Source organism: Protopterus annectens, chromosome 3.part0 (genome assembly GCF_019279795.1).
Source record: "Protopterus annectens isolate FY-2018-M chromosome 3.part0, PAN1.0, whole genome shotgun sequence".
In the NCBI taxonomy this organism is placed as follows: Eukaryota; Metazoa; Chordata; order Ceratodontiformes; family Protopteridae; genus Protopterus; species Protopterus annectens.
In genome coordinates this window covers 1,339,984,152-1,340,005,629 of record NC_056731.1, presented here as the reverse complement: position 1 = coordinate 1,340,005,629, position 21,478 = coordinate 1,339,984,152, and the positions used below count along the sequence as shown (strand labels likewise).

Genomic DNA, 21,478 nt, shown 5'->3' with positions numbered 1-21,478 from the left:
AACTCTGCAGGAGGGTAAGGATGTTGGCAGTCACAATTCACACCTATCAACAGGTGCGCTGACACTGCACTGACCTGAGAAGACAGGCAAAACAGCATGCTAATGCAAAAGCCAGGGAACAAGGTGCAACAGGTGGGGGGGGCACTCACCCAGCCCCTACTCACACGTACCGAGGAGCTACTGGCCAACCTGGGGACACCTGCAGACTTCCATCCACAAGCTTTAGCTGGTATTGTGGAGGTGGGTTTCTCTCAACCACCAAGCCTGGAGTTGCCTGGTAAGTCACTACTGCACATAAAACAACTATATATCACATAGTTACATGTGTTACTGTACAATGTGTAATGTAACATCATATGCAAGGTATGTATGCACACATGCCATATACTATAGTCTGCTACTCTATGTATGCACAGATGTGCATACTCCATAGTATAGTGTATTGTACTGGCTTATGTGCTAACATGGACATTGCACCCTGTAGCTATCACACAGGTGTGGATAATGATCTTACTGCTGTGACACCCCTGTTTAGGTACCTCTGGTGTTTTGCAGCAACAGCAGCCTGTCTCAGGTGAGATTGTTAATATTTACCAGGCCTGATAATGCACAGAACATATTAATAGCATGCAATCTGCCATAACACACGTACACATAATGTATGGTGGTCTTGTTAATGGACACTGGTCAGACCTGCAATGTATCACACTGTTTACCTATGTGAAACAATTGAAGACTATATGAAACACCTACACTAAACCTTCCAAACTGTCATTGCCAGATGTGTGGACAACAGTGAATACAATGGTGGAGGTGTGTTCCACTGTAGGGACAGGTACTACATATCAGCATTACACATGTTGAGAGTACGAACAGTACTGTACAGAGAGCATATGTGTGCACACACACTAAATGTGATGGAGCTGGAGTATGCCCCGCCCACAGGATACACCCTTGCAGAGTATGCCTTTGCTATGAATGTCACACAATGTCATGTGCTATCAGACATGTCCATAACTTGTAGTGGGCTGACTGCAACACTGCTCAACTATCCTGCAAAACATGTCTCACATCCCATACATACCACCCTTTGTCTGCATAACCCTGTCCTCAGTGGGGCATATGACATCTATGGGTGTATGTCATATGGGATAACACTGACATGTGAAATAAGATGGCCATCATAACCATTGGACTGAACATGTGTACACATGGCCATGGAGGATGGCCAGACACATGAAGCAATACACACAATAGAAGTGATGTACATGTGTATACACCCTGTTGTACATTGGCTCTACACAATACAACTGTGTTTTTTGTGTAATGGTGATATTGCAGATGTGAAACCCTAAACATCATACAGGCCTGTGCACAGCTTGTGTAGGCATAACATGTAACCACCACATAACATGTCTTGAACATCTGGAGTGTGTCATGACATGGAAGCATTCACCTATACAGTATCCAAATACATACATGTGTTGCACAACATACACATACTTCTACATCAAGCCACAGATACAGTACATTCACCTTGCTGGTATCAGATATCACTGTCATGCCTGCTCCTCATGTGTGTGAGGTACACAGATGGCATGTGGGACATAGAGTACGTGTAAGTTAGCCATGTGTGAGCATAGTTGCCAGGTATCAGTAATATGGTTGCAGATGTGCAGGGGTGTTAGCCATATACACTTATGTGACCTGTGTCACACATTTCACACTAGGGTTTATTGTATATACACCTCGGTGATGTGGGTTACATTCCACATTAGATATGTATTGTATGTGAACATAGTCATGGCTATGAACTGTGTTAGTAGCTCACACTATATAGCAATTGTAAAGCCACATGATGCCCTGCAATGGCTATGCACATCAGCTCAATGTGCAGTATGTCCCTGCATATTTGTAGGGTGGGCAGACAACATTGCATCAGCTGAAGGCCCATGTTAGTATAACATGTCCCAGCATTGAGACACCATTACCGTACTGTAGATTAGAAAGGACATCATTGTGTTACACATATATGCATGTCATTCAACACATCAGATGAAGACATGTCATACTACATGTGATTGGCAAGGCCATACGCCACACAGCAGGCCGGTGTACTGTAAACCTGTGCTGGTTTGTGGCACCATTGCAAAGTAGGGACAGCCATGTCAAACATGTGTGTACAGCCACATGCACAATGTCTACACTCAACTCAGGTGTAGGCGGAATAATGTTAGACAGACATGCACTGCTTTGGGGGAGATATGCAAGCTTGGCCTCAGGCAAACATAGTATGCAATCGACATACCCTACAGCTCATGTCCTCACACATAGGGGTGGTGGCCAACACAGAGCATCAGTGGCAGATGTACAAAGGTCAGCGATGGTCTGTTAACATGTAGTGTATGTTGCACACACCATGGCAATGCAGTGCAATGGTGCAAAGTGCATGCATTGTGTTGCAGGTATGGGGCATAGACTACTAACACAAATGGTGCAATACAGGTATGTATGCTAACCACCACTATAATTATGTAAGGAGCTTGCCGTCTGCTATAACGCATGCATGCTGTTGTGTGCAACTCAGGGATGTATGATAAGTACCACTATAATTGACTAAGCTGAAACTATAATTGTCTAAGCTGATTGCCATCTGCCATATCACCTGCATGTAGCGTGTGTGTCAGTGTGTGTGTGTCTGTCTGTGCGTCTGTCTGTCTGTCTGTGTGCATCTGTCTGTGTGTGTCTGTCTGTGTGCCTGTCTGTCTGTCCGTCTGTCTGTGTGTCAGTCTGTGTGTGTGTGTCTGTCAGTGTTTGTGTGTCTGTGTGTGTGTGTGTGTGTGTGTGTGTGTGTGTGTGTGTGTGTGTGTGTGTGTGTGTGTGTGTGTGTCTGTCTGTGTGTGTGTCTGGTATAACTTGTAATGTACAGTTCTTGACTTCCTCTCACAGGTGTTGATGTAGGTGCATTGCCTGCAGTCCACCTGATGTTAGTGTCCCCACAGACTCTAGCAGTGATGATGATATTATGATTGAGGCACAGGCAGGGTTTTCAGGGGCTGAATCTGTGCCATTGGTTGCCATTCCACCTGTCTCCCCCTCATCCTTGCTCACAGTTCTCCTGCCTGCACATACCCCATCACCACCAGCCATAGAGGAAGGATAGTTGGCGGGTGGTAGCATGGAACAGGGAAGTGTGGTGACTATGGAAGGTGTGCCTGCACACCATGATCCCAGTCAACAGACTGGTGATGTCCCACACAGGCATGTGCCCAGCACTGCTCATAGGAGGACCACTGGCCAACATGCTCCTGCGGTACCAAGCACATCAGCTGGAGTCACCAGACGCATGTTTCAGGCTAGAATGGAAGCACAGGCATGTGCTGAACAGCACAACAGAGAAGGTCTGAGGCATCAGAGGGCTGCTGTCCATTCATTAACTGACAACATCCAGGGACTTGCAAATGCTCACCATCATTTTGCAGATTTGTTGGATAGATGATTGGGAGACATGGTGGGAGTCCTTGACCATGGCATGTCAATCCTCAAGCATGGAATGTCTGTGCTGGAACATCTGGTGGGAGTGAGGCATCGGACACGTGGACATAGGTCAGCTACATCACCTGTTGAAGGTCTATGTGAACATGCTACTGCACATGCCCGCTCCCATAGTGGTGGTAGCAGCAGCAGTGCAGCTGGTGCTGTGCAGTCCACACCAGGACACAGCAGGCCATGAGCATGTGGTCCTGGACGGTCCCAACAGGGACACGAATCCAGTGGACATGTGTCATCAGACGGTACCACTGCCTGGTAGTGCCCATGCAACCTCTGGCAGGCGCAGGTCACGTGGCCATGGCCAGACACTGTGAACTGTGAAACCTGCCTTGTACAGTCTGCAGCTTTCAATATTACCCCTGTGTAGGCCAGCCACATGACAGACCTGTGTGCATGCATACACACACACTGGAAACAAATGTAAGGCACCTCAACACACACACATGCATAACTTCCACACACACCCAATGATATCACAGGCCCTAACACACACGCATGATGTCATCCAATGGCACAGCCTAGGCCTCTGGGAAACATTATCACCCTGTGCATATGATGATGCCTGTGCCGCATCCCTGTCATCCACAACATCGGTGCAGGGACATGTTCATATGGTCTAATGCACAGGGTGAACATACTAGGTAGACAATTGTAGATTAATATTGTTGAGTAGTATTGACAGGCAGCAGACATACCATGTATTGCAGTTGTAGAGTGCATTTCGTATGTTTGACAGTATGTATCATGTGTAACAACACTGACAGCATGTTGATCCTGACGCTCTGCCATCCTCTTTCAGGTGTAGTTGCATGTGCCGGGGGATCTTGGTGTTTGCGGGAGTCCCATATGTACATGTTGACTACCCACAGGTCAGTATGACAATACCTGCATGCACGTTGTAGCTTCCACATCACAGTTATATTCTCCCATGTTTCAATTATGTTTACTGTTCTAATGATCGAAGAGCATGATAGCTGTGTAGTAAGCCACTGTGTTCAGAGACGTCACATCCATAGTGGGTGACATCACAGGTATAGTTACCTGGAGTGTGGAGTGGGTAAAAGAGTGGTATGCCGGAAGCCAGTGGAAAAAGTAGCTTCTCATTGGGAAGTGGTAATACCCACTGCCATGACAGCATGCAAACACAGACACACTCAGGGATTCACAGACACAGTAACACATACTCTGACACACACACACACACACACAGTTGCCAGTGTTCAGATGAGAACCCCTGCCTATGTGCATATCATCATTATAGTACTACGCAATTACAAGATGCACCACAGAGATTACTTATGTACAGGTAGTTGGAATGGCCTAAGATCAAGGACATAGACAGGGATACTACAGTGCAGTGAGTGTATGTGGGGAGGGGGGTTCATCAGTAGGCTATGTAACAACAGGTCACACCCCAGGGAGTCCTTGTTAACAGGCGGTTAGTATGCCCATCTACGATTGATGATATCAACAGGGATGCTAGATTGCTTTCAGTCGATGGGGGGAGGGGGCATTAACATTTCACTATGGTAGAATACAGCCTCACTCCAGGAACCGGACAGCCATACACACAGACAGCTACACACACACACACACACACACACACACACACACACTGGCATTCACAAAGATATACACCTATGTTACACACATACAGACACTTTACATATGTGAGGTTTAACCACCTGCCTATGCCTTTCTTTCTACACATCACTCTGTACTGGTGTCAACAACAGTGTTCAGGAGAGTGATAACATGTGGGATGTATTCCCAACCATAAGTGACATATATGGACACACACCCACATGTGCCAGAACTGCGAATCAAACACCAGCCTATCTCATGATAGGTACCACAGAAGTACAGCACTATCGCATCCAGTACAATGCTTACTGACTCTTTCCTTTGACAACTGTGCTGATATATTCACAATATATGCACAGGGGAGGTATTACTGTTACAGGTGTCATGAGGTTTGCCTTCAGTGTCCCCCTTACAGCATTCTACATTGTCTGTCTTCCACTTCAGTTAACAAAACCTGACCTTAGCAGGTACACAGGTTATTGTAAGACTGGTTGTAACACACCAATGAGCTGTCCTCAGTAATCATTCATCTGCAAGGAAGCCCAACCACTTAGTAGTCATGTCCAAACATCTGACCATACCTCATGTATGTCTTACTACACTTAGAGCATATCACCATATACAGTTGGCAATGTTGAGGCTGTATTGCAACAGCATGATGTACTAAGACAGCAGTCACCTTCAGACATCAGACATTGCACACACATGGAATCTACACAAACAGCAATACATGTACACATATGCGGCCTACATCAATAGGTGCACTAGCAGGTCAAGAGGATACATTCCACACCTTCCCCACACCATGTGTGTAGCATAGCCGAGCATTACACCATAACGGATGTTGTATCCATGTACTGGTATGACACCAACACTTTCACCGAGTAGCCATGTGTACATATATTACAACAGCACATATCAGCGTGACACACACAGCATTATTCCATGTCATGCTCCTACGAACTGTTACTTTGACAGTGCCATGATGAAGCCAGGGCACTGTAATGGTCAACAGTGAGGACATCATATTTGCCACACACACCTCATGTGTACAGGAAGAGTGCCAGCAATGTGCTCTGTTAGAGCTAGGCAGTACACTAATTCAAGCATGTGCGAGGTCTGTGGCTTGTAAACATCTCACCCCAGTATGTACTAGCTATTGTGGTACTAAGGCTAATGCGCAGACAGCATACAGCATGCATGGCTTGCAATTGTTGACATGGGGTATATGTAGGAGCTGTGGCCACACATGGCTGTACATGTCATGAACATATCACCAACTCAGAAAGATACAGAGCAGAGCTGGATTTCCCTAAGTCTGTCAATACAGGCCTTGTGTAGGTCCTATGGTCCTCTTATTTGGGTATGTTTGTAGGCATTGCATTAGGTGGACATGTCTAAAGACATACATGCCACATGGGGTGCTGTATGATATGATAGGTGTCATGGGTGACCAGTAGAGAGGGGATATTACCTCTGTCAACATAGATATCGAACTGTATGTACTGTTAGCATGCTATCTGCCATGTGCATGTGTGTAATGACTGTAGCCACCTGTATGTAGAAAGGTAAATGAAAGCTATGGTAATGTAATTCATGTTGTATGAGTGTGGGATGTACATATCCAGGGCAGGTACGGTTATGTCATATCTAACCATGAGGGTGTTGTTTATTGGTGTACAGCAACACAGTCAACTGTGTTAATCCTGACAACATCCAAGGAACCCTGGTATGTGTACAACTGAGCTGGTTACAAACACTGGTATTATTGCATTGCATAACACATTATGCAGCTGTGTCTGTACATGGGTATTTTGCACAGTTGATGTAGGCCTAGGTACAGTCCACCAATCGAGGGTCATCTGGTGGTCAACCATACTATGTCATACCACATATGGATGTGTGTTGGTAGTATGGGAACATGGTGGTGGATGTATATGAGGATACAACCTAGAATGCAGCATTTGTCACTGTCACCTGTACCTGACTCATCTGTGATGCGTTATGTCAGAGTAGTTGTCTTTACATGTGAGTAGCCTTTACGGATATGTGTACACCACCACCTGGAATGATCCATACCACTGTTATGGCCCACATGTCTGGATCTGAGTTATATGGTGGTAGTGCCGTTGTGCACTACAGAGCCTTCAGCCAGGTGTTCCTCACTGCACAGATGTCAATATTCTCCATTGTAGGTTCTACACTGAGCAAATGGATTACTAAAGCCACACATCTAGCACGGGTTAGCATAAGCATCAAATGCAATTGTCATGTAGGTGTCAGGGTGTTACATCTGTGTGTAGGACATTTGCCTTGGAATGTGGCTATATGGGTAAATGTGACCTAGGTATTATCCACACACGTATATAACATGGATGTATGTGCTCTGTGTTGAAGGCTCGTCATTTGGTCATGACAGATTGGAATGACAGACAGTGGACAACCTCATAATAACAGCAGGACATTGGCTCACTGTTTTGGTCTAGCAGTTGCCACCCGTACCATGACATCACTGCACGTGGCATTAATGTGCTTGGTAGCAAATGCCCCACGTAAGGTGACAGACAGTGGCAGAACTTGTGTATATGACCAATGTGAGATATACTTAGGGTAGCAGTCCTGCTAATAATGACAACTAAAAACACAGCCGGGAGAGGTCATCTTGACTACTGCACCTCAGTACCATTACACAAGGTGGCTTACACATTATGCTTGCACATGCCACTGTTCCACGTATAATGCCACTGTCCACAACCTGCTATCAATGTATGCCTTTCAGGGCAGCAAGGTGTGTGACACATGCTGTAGGTAGCATCCACCTGTGCGACCCAGGTAACCTATTGTCTGTCACATCCACACATGCATGAATGTGTATATGTAACATATATATGCCAGTACTTCATGTACATGTATGCATGTGCATCACACAGCACAGACACAGATATATCATTTACAGGCCACATACAGGTATCAGGTAGTAAACCAGTATGATGTGCATATATACTGACAGGTAAGATGTACCTAACTGTAAACCTGTGTGTTTACAATAGGAGTCCATTACAATGTGTTCTGTACATATAAGTGTTTGAGCATGCACACTGTGGCCTTCAGTGGTTAGAATCGGAGTGCATCCCAAACAGCCCTGTGCTACTAAGTGTATGAGTGTACTCACTGCCACCTTGTGTAATTTGAGTCAGTGCATCCAACAAGCTCTTTGTTACTAAGTGTATGAGCATGCTCAGTATAACCTTGTGTAGTTGTAGTCATAGTGCATCCCAAACGGCCCTGTGCTACTAAGTATATGAGTATGCCCACTGTAACTCTGTATGGTGATAGTAGTTGTTCATTCCCCAGATGGCCGTACTCCAGTTCAGGTTCCTGTTGTGCTGCAACTATACCTCTCAGGCCTACCTACGGATGGTGTGTCTTGTTTGTGCATACAGGTTGTAATGGACACCTACTTTAAACACACAAGTCTACAGCTATGTACTTTGTGACTGTCAGTCTCCCTGTTGTTGCCCTCAGTTGTAGAAGGGCAGTCTGACTGCCTTGGGGATGTGTAATCTCTGTGGTGCATTTCATAACTGCGTAGTACTGTAATAGTGATCCTTAGGTAGGCAAGAGTTCTGATCCCACCACTGGCAACTGTGTGCATGTGTTTGTGTGTGTAACAGTAAATGCCTGAGTGTGTGTGTCACCAAGCTCAAATGTGGAATCAGTAAGTGTAATTGTATGTGTTCTGTGGCACATACCCCAACCGCATACCACAGTACTAGTTACCTTTACATAGGCAAGATGTGTATGCACAATACTGGCAAGTGTGTGTGTGTTTGTGTGTGTGAATACCCTGTAGCCAGGCATACACATGTGTAATGTCTTTTAGCACAGCATGCTAGCCATCTGTGGTGACCGGTGTCTACAAAGTATTACATAGTTAGGAATGGTAAAGAATACACAGTCAAGCACAACTACAGTTGGGTATGTTATTTTCCTGTCCCACTGTCGAGCAATGACACAGAAGTGGTCACTGGGGTGTAGGTCCATACCCATCATTCCCTCACTCTAACTCCACAATCCCCGGAGTAGATTATATTAGCCATCATTCCCCACCCCAAACTCCACATACACAACAATCATCCCTTCCCTGGTGAACTGCTTATGATTTAAATGTTATAACACAAGAGATGCCTCTGTTTTGTGTACACGTCAGTTCCTTTGGAACCCTTCTGTGTCACAAAGGGCATTCAGATGTGTGTATACATACATACATATATATATATATATATATATATATATATATATATATATATATATGGCTATGGCTGTGTCTGTGTATACGCATATATATGTGTGTGTGTACACATCCCGTAGGTGCATATATATATATATATATATATGTAGTTATGACAGTTGTACAGATGTAGACTTGTCTTTGTTGTTTCACAGAGTGCAGTATATTCAAGGGAACTGTACACCTTTGCAGCTGTTTTAGTGCAGTAGTGGCCACCCATGGCTGGGGACCTCCATCCCACTGTTTCCATCTGGGGGCTCATGGGCTTGTGAATGCCGAACACCCCTCCCCATCCGAGGTGTCCCCCCCCACATGTGTCATATACTGACCCTGTATGCTGTCTTGTCTGTCATCCTACCCTATCTATCCTCCATACGCATACCTCCTCTCCTTCCCCCACATCCCAGTCTTACCCTATGGAAACAAAAGGCCAATCGGTTCCTAGAACAACATTTGCCCCATACATAGCTGTCCATTTCACACACGTGTCCACTGGACACATGTAACCCTTTTAATATGTATTACAACATACTCCAGTTGTTCTCACCCCTGTCTCTCAGGCGCACAATCCTAGTATGCACATGACTCCTAAATGTTCCAGGTACAAGTGATGCTGATGACCCCATTGTACACACAGCACTACCGTTCCTCTATAGTTACTCCATTTACCTTTATCATGATAATGATGTCGCACACAGCACCTTGCAAGAGTACTGTTCTCACATAATGATTGGACAGGAACTGTTGTGTTAATGTGAATAACATGCACAGAGTGATGTATATGGCCAATGCACAAATGTTTGCATGTATGACTGACACATGTCTGAGGGAGTCTTGATATTACATAGGATGACACCACTATATAATACAGGCATTGCTGGTGTTTCCCTTTTCATTCCTTTGTAATGCTTTGTTGTCACATGGGATGTTCCTGATATATCTATATATATGTATGTATCTATATGCTGGACATAAACACTCACACATACATCTACATGATGGAATGCATTTCCTATACTGTTGAATGACCTTGCTGGATGATATGTTTGTGATAAGGTCTGATGTCTGTATATCTGCCATGGCTTAGTGGTAAATCACAATAGCTGTGTGTACAGGGTCCTAGTTTCGAGCCTTGCAGAGGCCATTTATTTTGTTGCTGGGCAGAACAAGGCCATTGGATACGGTGTTATTAAGGCCCATTAAAGCAGTTGTGAGCGGATGTGCGTGGGTTTGCGCAGTGCTAAGCAATGCTAACCTCTGGTTACAGTTTCTTACACTCAGTTAGCCTCTACATTGCTTTACCATTGTAATACTCGCATACTGGCGGCCAAACAGGCTTACACCAGCTTGCTCCCGCACTTGCAAATGCATTGCATTTGGTATTTGCATCTGACACTCACGCCCCTGCGTGAGAGTGAGGACTACGATATTACCTTGTGATGCCTATTACATCGGATTACATACCTACAGTATCATGAATGGCTGCCCATTAGGCGACAGCATGCCGTTCGACTGTACGAAATATGTGGCCTGTCCAGAGTTTGATTCATATTATTGGTGTGTTCCTCTTACAATCTGTACCCATCTGGCTAATACATTGGAACTGACACTCTTCAATACAAACAAGTAAATGGGTTTTGCAACCCACATCCTAAAGCCTAGTCATGCTACTGCATACCTAATATTCTATCATCTTTCTAAGGTTGTCAGTGGAATATGTGCTTTCTGTCCCTATCAGACCTCTCATACGATTGGGGAAATATACAAACTGAATTAGGGACATGGCATAACAACATCAGGGACACATTTAAATTATTGGTGCTATTAACCTGACACATTGACACACTCAGATCATATGAATTCATACACATTTTCTGAGGTAAATGATGTTTATAACTCTTAATTGTTGTCGTTATTCATTATGTGAAATTCAGCACCTTTCCTCCAAATGTCACTAGTTTTAGGAGGGATTAAGTGGGGCAGAGTTAGAAACCGAGTCAAAATCCGGTACGTCCCTGGTAATCGGGGACAGTTAAGAGGTATGGTCCCTATTTGTTCCCCCAATGGTTTATGTCCTCTCCAGTGGATGTGCTCTTAGGGGTTGAGAGGTATGGGCGTCAGCTATGCCCATTTTGGAATATTACTTACATCCCCGGGGTGGTCCTAATATGACTGCGCCAGCCAACACCTGCACGCCTTAAGCCCATAATTGCATACTCATAGTTCCCCCACCTGCCACTCCTCTACAGCACTCATCCTTACTGTGGGTGCAGGTGGGGTATAAACACACCACTACACACTGCCCACTCCCCCCGTGTTGGGACACATGTCGTATGTTGTGTCAACCCATGGGTTATCAGACTTGCACAGTCTACTGGTCCGTGTACATCTACAGGCTGGTTTGATAAGTCATTATTGGGATTGCCTCCGATCACTAATTTTTGGTGTCCCACAAGGGATATCAATGTCTATGTTTCAAGATTAGACCTGCCAGGTCTCTGCCACAGGTAGTATCCTGGTCTTGGAAGCAGTGGTGGGTTTACCCTTATTGTGTGTCTGTATGTCTTATCGGTCTAGCTGGGGGGGGGGATTAATGCTACATGTTACACATTTGTTTATTGGACCCCTGACCCCCATATGCATGGCCTGTGAAAATATGTTACTCGTAACTGCTGTATCATATCCTAGCTATATCTTCTTCTTCTTTCAGCTTTTCCCAGTTAGGGGTTGCCACAGCAGATCACCTTGTCTGCTCATGATTGGCAGTGGAGCTTTATGGTGTCGAGTTGCCAGCCCAGCGCCCACCCTTCCACAGAAGGCACACACACGCACCTAGGGCCAATTTAGAGTGTCCAATCAACCTACAGCATGTCTTTGGGATGTGGGAGGAAACCGGAGCACCCGGAGGAAACCCACGCAACCACAGGGAGGACATGCAGACTCCGCATCGAAGGCACCCCATACGAGGATCGAACCGGTGAACCTCTTGCTGTGAGGTGGCAATGCTAACCGCTGCACCACCGTGGCCGCCCATATCCTAGCTATATACATGTGTATATTTACAGTTATTATATATATATATATATATATATATATATATATATATATATATATATATATATATATATTTACATTACTATATACAGATATATCTGTATATATGTATACATGTATATTTATAATTTGCTGTATATATATATATATATATATATATATATATATATATATATATATATATATATATATATATATACATATATATATATATATACAGATATATATATATATTATATATATATATATATATCACAACATATGGGTCTATGGGTGTCTGCATATGTATATATTTATATGTGGGTATGTATCTGTATTCTGTCTCTGTATGTATACATTTGTACTACGGAGAGGGAGAGGCTTATCTCGATACCTCTACATATATACGTCTACATCTGGTTATTCCATTCCTTGCCATGTAGATTACACCTTGCTGCAGTGGGACTCATAGTGGGTGTGGCTGCTCGTTGGGCAATGCCTCTGCTCAGTGAACACATTCTCTTACATCCCTAGGGCTGTCCATATAGGCCCACATCAGCCAACACCTGCACACGTAGATCCATAAGTAGCTACCCATAGTTCCCCCACCCTCACCTCCGCAATAGCACCCATCCTTACTCTGGGTCCTGGTCTGTTCTAGACACACCACTACACGCTGCCCACTCTCCACTTCACGGGACCCATTTCATAAAATTGTCTTGGCCCATGGGTCATCAGGGTTTCCCACCCTTATATTCCGAATATGTATACACTCCAGCAAGAATGGTCAGTCTATCACCTTCTTTTGGTCTAGGCAATTTTTGGGGTGTCCCGCAAGGGATGCTCCAGTCTGTGTTCCAAGATTAGAATTCACGGGTATACTCAGTACCCTCCCCGGTTGTATCCTGTCTGTGGTCTGGGGAGCAGTGGACTCTTTACATTGTTTGTGTGTATGTTTCCCGTGTCTGGCTGGGGTGGGGGGGTGGAAGGTTATGCTACGTGTTTCATGTTTATTGCTTGGGCTCCTCACTTCCATTGGCATAGCCTGTGAACATATGTCATTCTTGTGTGCTGTTTCCTATCATAGCTGTATATCTGTGTATATCTACGCACACACACACACACACACACACACACACACACACACACACACACACACACACACACACATATATATATATATATATATATATATATATATATATATATATATATATATATACATATACATATATATATATATATATATATATATATATATATGTGTGTGTGTGTGTATAGAGATATATATATATATATATATATATATATATATATACGTATATGTCTGCAACCATATATATATATATATATATATGTGTGTGTGTGTGTGTCTGTAAAGCAATACATACCCCACGCAAACACACTTACACATGCTTACTGGTGTTTATATATGCTGGACCTGCTTACTATTGCGTTATTCATTATGACACTGACACTTCACTCCAGTTAACTTTTAATTGATATTTTGCAGGTTACACAGCAGACAGATGTCTCAATATGTTCGTGTACGGATTACCGATGGTAAATGGTATGTGATACAGTGGGATCCGGTACGGGAATGTCTGTTCGTTAGGGGGTTGCTCTAACCAATACACTATTGCTGTGCTGCTTCATTTGCATATATACCTATATACCCATGGCTCCTGGTTCCCCAAACACACACCCCAATGCCTCCCTAACACTGCTGTCATCCATTCTCCAGTCGGATTCGCGGTGTATCCACACCACTACACATTGGCCACTCCCTACTCCTATAGACCCATCCCATTGGTTGACTCACTCCACATATCCTCAAAACTCCCAAACGTTTAGTCCACAAACATTGGTGACGTGAGCGACCAAAAGAATACTATTCACAATTTTTGGGTTGTCCCACATGGGACACGCATGTGTTTATGTTAAGATTAGACTCTATACTTCATTACATCCTTACTCCCGTTAACATGATACTACAATAAATTAATATGTATTACTATGTGGTAACACACACGTTACACATGAGAGCCTAATTATGTATGTGTTCGGCATATTTCTTTTACAAATAGACCGGTTTAGTAATTGGCGTTGCCATAGCAGGCAGATCACAGGAATGATTCCATGTGTGGGGAAGTCCTCACATTTGATTATTTTCAGCACAGCACTGACTTCGAACATTGTACACACATCTTCGTTTTAGCAGTTTCATCCCATCCCTCTTCTGCACAACCTATTATTCTATCTACTGTCAAGGTTTGTAAGGACACATTCATGTTATTTATGTCTGCAAATGGAATGAATGTGTTACAGAGAATGTACTTCTACATATTGATGTCTGCATGTGTGTATGCATATATACCTATAACGAACTTGCTGACCTCCACGGGGCGGTCCAATTAGAACCAGCCCATCCAAATCTGGCACGCCTGGCTCCATAATTTCATACCCATAGTTCCTGCACCCCACCCGTGTTCAAAATACATGCATACCATCCATTGTCCACTTGTTATTGCAGCCATGACATACCTCCACACATTGCCTTCTCCAGAGCATTAGGGGCCCTACATGTATGTTGTCCCAACCCATGTATTCTCAGGCTCTCCCACCATTTAGTCCTTGAACATACCTGCCTTTGCTTGTGTAATGGTCGGGGACTACCCTCTGTATGTAAAGTAGACTTAGCAAATCAACAATGTTACTCCCACTGGTAATATCCTGCCTGTGGTGTGAGCATCAGTGCTTTGTCTCTCCTACCCAGCTTGATATGACATATGCTGACAGCGCTATATAATACTGGGGTTGCTGTTGATTCCCTTCTCATTCCTTTTGTATGCTTTATTGTTACGTTGATCTTTCTTCATATATATATATATATATATATATATATATATATATATATATATATATATTATATATCTGTATATACATATATACATTTCCTATGCTGGGCACTGCTTAGACCCGCACAAGTGCACTCAGACTTGCTTACTGGTACTTATATGTGTTTAATGCTGCTTATTTGGGCTTATACCTGCTTACTAGTACCTTATTCATTATGACAGTGCCACTTTGCTTGAATTATATTTAAGTTAAATATCTCATGCGATACTCTTATGTCAGTTTTCCAGAAAAATGACATTCATTCCACATGGAAAATGATATGTGCTATTGTTGGTCTCGAATCATTACTGCCTGTTTGATAGGTGGATGCTCTAAACACTACACTATTGACACGTTGATTCCGCATGTTTTTCTCTATTTGAATGAATATGATGTGTAAGCTACGCTCAGCAGAGGGCAGCCATGCGCAGGCACTCTGCGCTTTGCTTACACCTTCGATATTGCTGCAATTCGATTGTATAATAGGGACACGGGGACAGGGAACCTAATTGTGACAGTTCTAGGGACAGGGCTGTACATTCCATTACGTGCTTGTGTGTTTGCTACTTTGATTCTATTTCACTGTTCGTGGACACTCTTTTATGCTTGGCATACATTTTGGTATCCACGGACACTGACTTACTGACTTACTATTAGGGGCGGGTTCAACTAGTAGACATAGTAGGTTTTGCAAGTGTTAGGGCATGTTTACGCCTCCGTAGAGCACTTGTACATGTCCCCTGTACTTGCACATGTTTCCTGTGCATGTCAAGGGTGCGGCAGCGTGCTCTCATACATATTCATATGGCGCTGCTGGGCCATCTGTAGTGAGGCTTGGCGCAAGGCTAAAACCGTCCTTGCGCTGAGCTTCTTGAATACCGGGGAATATCTTCTGTGAGAGATGCTATAAGCCATCTAATTGCTGATTACCATAAGGAGTCATGTTAACAAAAAAAAAAAAAGATTGTATTTTTCCACTTATCATCCTTTTGTGATATTTAATGTTTCATGTCCACCTACTGTTGATAACTGCAGTTAGTGCTTCATAATGCAAAAACTGAATAAATTAAAAAAATGTTTGCTGAAAACTTAATGAGTTATAAGTCCTTATAGCTACGTTTAGGGGTGTACTTTAGGACCTTGAAAGTTTAATAGCTCGAATGCATATGGATGGAACCATATGCATCGAACTATTAAACAATCGAAGTCCAAAAAAAAATAAAAAATACACAAAAAAAAATTTAAACTAGTGTAGGCAGGCTGCCCCCCTCACACACCCCACTACTTAATTATACCAACTCCGAGATCGCACTACATTGAAGTAAATGGAAATCTCCACCTACGGAGATTTCCATTTACATTTTCAATGTTTTGCGCTTTCGGTGTACTCATGTCGAGAATATTGTATTCGATATTCTCGGACTTCAAGCACATAAAGTAGACCCCTGGTTTAACACTGTCAGGATTTCAAGGGCATGTCCTTGATTGTATGACAATGGGGCTGTTAAAAATAAAAAAATAAATAAAAAAAACTGTCTCATAATATTTATTTTTTTCTGCAGCTTTCTAAATGAATTTATACAGTCTGTGATTCACAAAAGTATTGCTTCAACAGATCCTTTAATATAAACAAGACAATCAAGTGTGTGAACTAATGGGTAATAGCAAATACAGCATTTATGCTAACCAATGCCTGTCTGGCATTTAGAAACGTGTAACAGATGACAACGTGATGCAAACATACTGTGGACAGAAAATGCCTTAATGTCTTAACCAGTATAAATGGTTAAATGATAATCATAGAATTTAACAGCTGTTTTCAATCTTCTGTCACAAGAATAAAAAATCAGTACTTGTTAATGTGAAGACATATTCAACAGTCAAGTATTCTCTTATACAAAAGCAATAAATTATTGAAATAATTGCCAGCAATGTTTTGCGACAGCAATGTTTACTTTACAAAAAAATCCCCAAACCAGCAAGACAACCAGTATAAATTTATAATCTGAATCTGCTAGAACCCATGTTACTCTGTTCAAGTGTTATATGTTATAACAAAATAAACGGAGGCTAGAACAACAATCTGCACTCAGAGGATAGATGAGTATACTAACGTCTGTTCCACAAATATTTTCAGTGCTGACCATTTCTGTTTTTGATTTAATAGTCTGAGATTACTGAAAAGCAGCAGGTATAGGATATTTTTATTTTTATTTATCCCTGTTATCTATCTGCCTACTACATTGGATATAAGAATTTGTAGGCCTTAATGTTGTTTTCTTTTTTCCAGAACAACAGAAATGTTAAAAGTCAAGGGTAAATCACTATTTATCATTAAGAGCCCCCTTCCTGATCTCCCCTTTCCTAAAAAATACTGTAATGCCTTCTCAAACTACATAGTAACAGGTACAGATCAGGGCACTAGAAATTCAACAGGATTAAGTTCCACATAATCATTTGTAGATTACAAGTACAAAAGCTAAATAACCATCAGGCCAGTATCTGTAAAATGACTTTACAAAAGCAGAAAAGCTCCATTTGGTGAGCTTCTCTCTTTATGCAGTGTTGTGTCCTGTGATATTCTAGGCTGCATGTGATTGCTGCAGTGGGAGCTACTATTTATTGCCCTGTGAACATGTCCTAAGTTACTAGAAGGCAGAGTGCTCACAGTACCAGCCTTTTGTCTGTGGTTTCATTTTATTTTTCCTGTTATCTGCTCACTTATTAAATAGCTGCTTGTCTTATCATTTGCCATGTGATATCTGAGATGCTGCTTGAATTCATGGGATAATATTGCATAAATAACAATAGCTCATCTTGCATTACGTAGGACATAAGAGCAGTAATCAGGAACGTAAACACATTTTCCTCAGGTGATATGACAGATGTTACTAGACTCATGACAGTCAATGAGACTGTGTTTGAAGTGATTTCCTGAGTGAATTACATCCATACTACAGACAACACTGTGGGTTAAAGTAATGATTTCATTAGGATACAGTTGACCTACTTCACTGGCACCAATATATTTAGCCACAGAGTTGAAATTGTCAGTGTTTTTGTTAAGGAAGCTCCTCGATGCAGTGACACTATATGAATATAATCCGCAGAAAAACAGATTTCCTTTCTGACTCATTTGGTGCCCCATAAACATAAACAGTAAGTGACATGACATACTCTTAGAAAATGTGGGCAAGTAGAATAATTACCTTTTCTATTTTCTTATATAAAGTCACATTTAAGAAATTATTTAACATGCTGCTCATTAACAAAGAAATGCAGACTAAGCCAAAAAAACATGTCTTAACTCAATGCAAGACATAAATACATTGCTACAGTTCATTTCCTAGGGCTGAGATGAAAATTATTCTTTTTCTGCACTCACCATTAGCAGGAGAATATGGATTCCAGCAGCAGCAAGCTGTTTCATGATACTCAGATTAATGCAGTTTAGCCTTTTTTCTACTTGCTAATCCTTTCTCCTACCCTCTTTTACATTCCAAATTCAGACTACTAGTTAATGCTGAAAATAGACTGTTGTCTTGGGATAAGGCACTGAACAAATACATTACAAGTTCACTCTCACAAGCCAAGCTCTACGTCTGGTTTGCCACACCTCTTGACAATGACCTTCCTCATAATTTACAGACTTTACATTCTTGTTACCTGGATGTGCTCTTATCCCTCCCCCACCCTGTTCTTTGGCCAGGGGGATTGTAGGTATCAGTGAACAGTACATTCTGTGTGTTGAACACAGTGTTATGTCTCAGTGTGTAAAAATTAATTTACAACTGACATGTCTTTTAAAAAGTACATGCATGTATGTATATCATATATATCACATACAAATACATCTTCATTACTATGAAAGGTATTTAAAAAAGAAGTGTTGGTTTTACGTCGACTAGATTCAATGTATTATGATGCATGTCTCTGGGAGCTGTGTACTGTATATATTGTTTCTCTTGTGAGTTGCATACTGTGCACATTGTTACATTTGTTTTATTTGTCCTGTCTTTGGCTTCTTTAATGAATGAAAGAAAGAAATCTTGAAACCCTACCTTTCAAAGGTCTAAATTTTTGCCTCATATTTTTGGTCTGTTCCTCATAAAATTTGTGGTTTTCTAGCAAATCAGTGAGGAGTGAAGTCTCTGACTGATATTTGAGTTTTAGATGTCATATAATTCAAAAAAATTAGTGTTAAAATATAATCTGTTGGTTTACCAACTTTTTAAGTTTATAAGAGCATAATTTAAAATCTGTCATTGTTTTGAAGCCTTTGCCCACACAGTGTTTTGGCTTTTTTTTCAGAATTCTTGCACTAAGAGGTTAAAAACTATGCTTGAATTAGTTTACTAAATTGTCAAATACACTAATTAAAAATATTCAAAATGTCAAGAGATATGCTTGAATTAGTTTGCTAAATTGTCAAATAAATGAATGAAAAATATTCAAAATATCAGTCAACCATAGTAAACAGACTAGGAATAATATACTGTAAGAGTGTGTGTGTGTGTGTGTGTGTGTGTGTGTGTGTGTGTGTGTGTGTGTGTGTGTGTGTGTGTGTGTGTGTGTGTGTGTGTGTGTGTGCGTGTGTGTGTGTGTGTGTGTGTGTGTGTGTGTGTGTGTGTGTGCTACCTATCTGTAAGCACATTGCAGTGAAAATGCATAAGCTCTTCCTCTGCAAATAGATCATGACGTAGTGAACAGAGCTGCTCATACTGAACTTAGCAGAACTGGTTTGGTGAATCTTCTTTTTGCTCAATGGATGGAAATCAGACACAGAACAGAAAGCCTTTCAGAGTGTACAGCAGTAACCACCATGTCTAGGGTTTTATATACAGACAACTTATAGATTTCAAGGAAAACATATGCTATAAAAAGGGGACAATGACAAAATGTGCGTTTTAAATTGGCAATAGTAGGTTTTAAATATTATCTTACAAGTAGGAAGCCTGTAGTTCTTTCTTTTCCTATTGTACCTACCTTAAAGAAGCAGTGCTAATGCATAAATGCATACATTAAGCTTTATGTATCATCAAAGCACCGCTCACTTTCACTGTGGAAGAAGTGTGTTGGCTTGGTTATATAGCCTTTACTTTTAACCTCACTTCTTTGGCAGGGTCATTAGTTGACTGATTTTGGTCAGGTGTGTAGTTCACAACTGCTGTACAGGTAGTGCCAATACCAGGCTTAATGTATTCTTAGACTATTCGGCTTCTTTTCCGTCTGTCTAGTATTTCAGCATATTTCAAAACAAGTGGGAAACAAACAAGAAATAGTACATACAGGAAGTATGATTATTTAGATATGAAAGGATACAGTTGTTCAGACCTTTGCTTGTTTTCCAAAATCAGAAGCTTTAGACACCATAGTCATCATCACATCATAGTCATCATTATCACTAAAACATTTATCTGTACTTTATAGTTGTAATTCATTTGGACTTTGGCAATGTCATATGGTTCTACGAACTCTCACCATATCCAAAGTCAAATATTTTAAATACAAAAACAGATCTGTTAGTGTTAGAACTTTCATATTGTTCAACACAAAAATAACTTAAAATAACATTGTATAACAGATCCATTTACATCACCAGTTTGGAAAAGAAGACGTAACAGTGCTTGTCCATTTTTCAACTAACAGTGAATAATTTTAAAATAAAGTAAGTTCTTGTGCATTTACTAATCAGGAAAGTGAACTGGTCTGTATTAGACTTTTTCAGAAATGACTCGGGCAAGCAGGACAAGGATAAATTCAATGCATATGTACATTTTTTGGTACCCAATCAACCTGCTTGTTTTAGAAGGTATGGTTACCAAGAGGAACCATATGACCCCATGAATAACATGGCAGACAGAGACTGGAGGTGAAAACTAAACCAAAGACTCTGGGATTCTGAGAAAAATATCTTAACAAAGCCACTGTGCTGCTAATATTAATAGAGTACTGTCCAAATACTTGGGTAGTATAAAAAAACATTTTACAATATTATATGCTTTGTTGATGAGGGAAAAGAGACAACTATAGTATATTTTCACATTTCTTAACAAAACAAAAATGAAAGAAGACTGATCCCAGCATTAGAGCCATTCATCATTTAATTATATATAAAAT

General features: G+C 41.6%; 1 protein-coding gene across 1 annotated transcript in view; it reads right to left on the bottom strand.

Moving 5' to 3' along the window:
• LOC122796738 (desmoglein-2-like) overlaps positions 1–18,960 on the bottom strand; it is a 1,262,885-nt gene extending 1,243,925 nt beyond the window's left edge. Inside the window, exon 1 of the mRNA XM_044065447.1 lies at positions 18,744–18,960. Coding sequence (XP_043921382.1) covers positions 18,744–18,788 — 45 coding nt within the window. The 5' untranslated portion in view covers positions 18,789–18,960. The remainder of the gene's footprint in view (positions 1–18,743) is intronic.
• Positions 18,961–21,478: the final 2,518 nt, after the last annotated feature.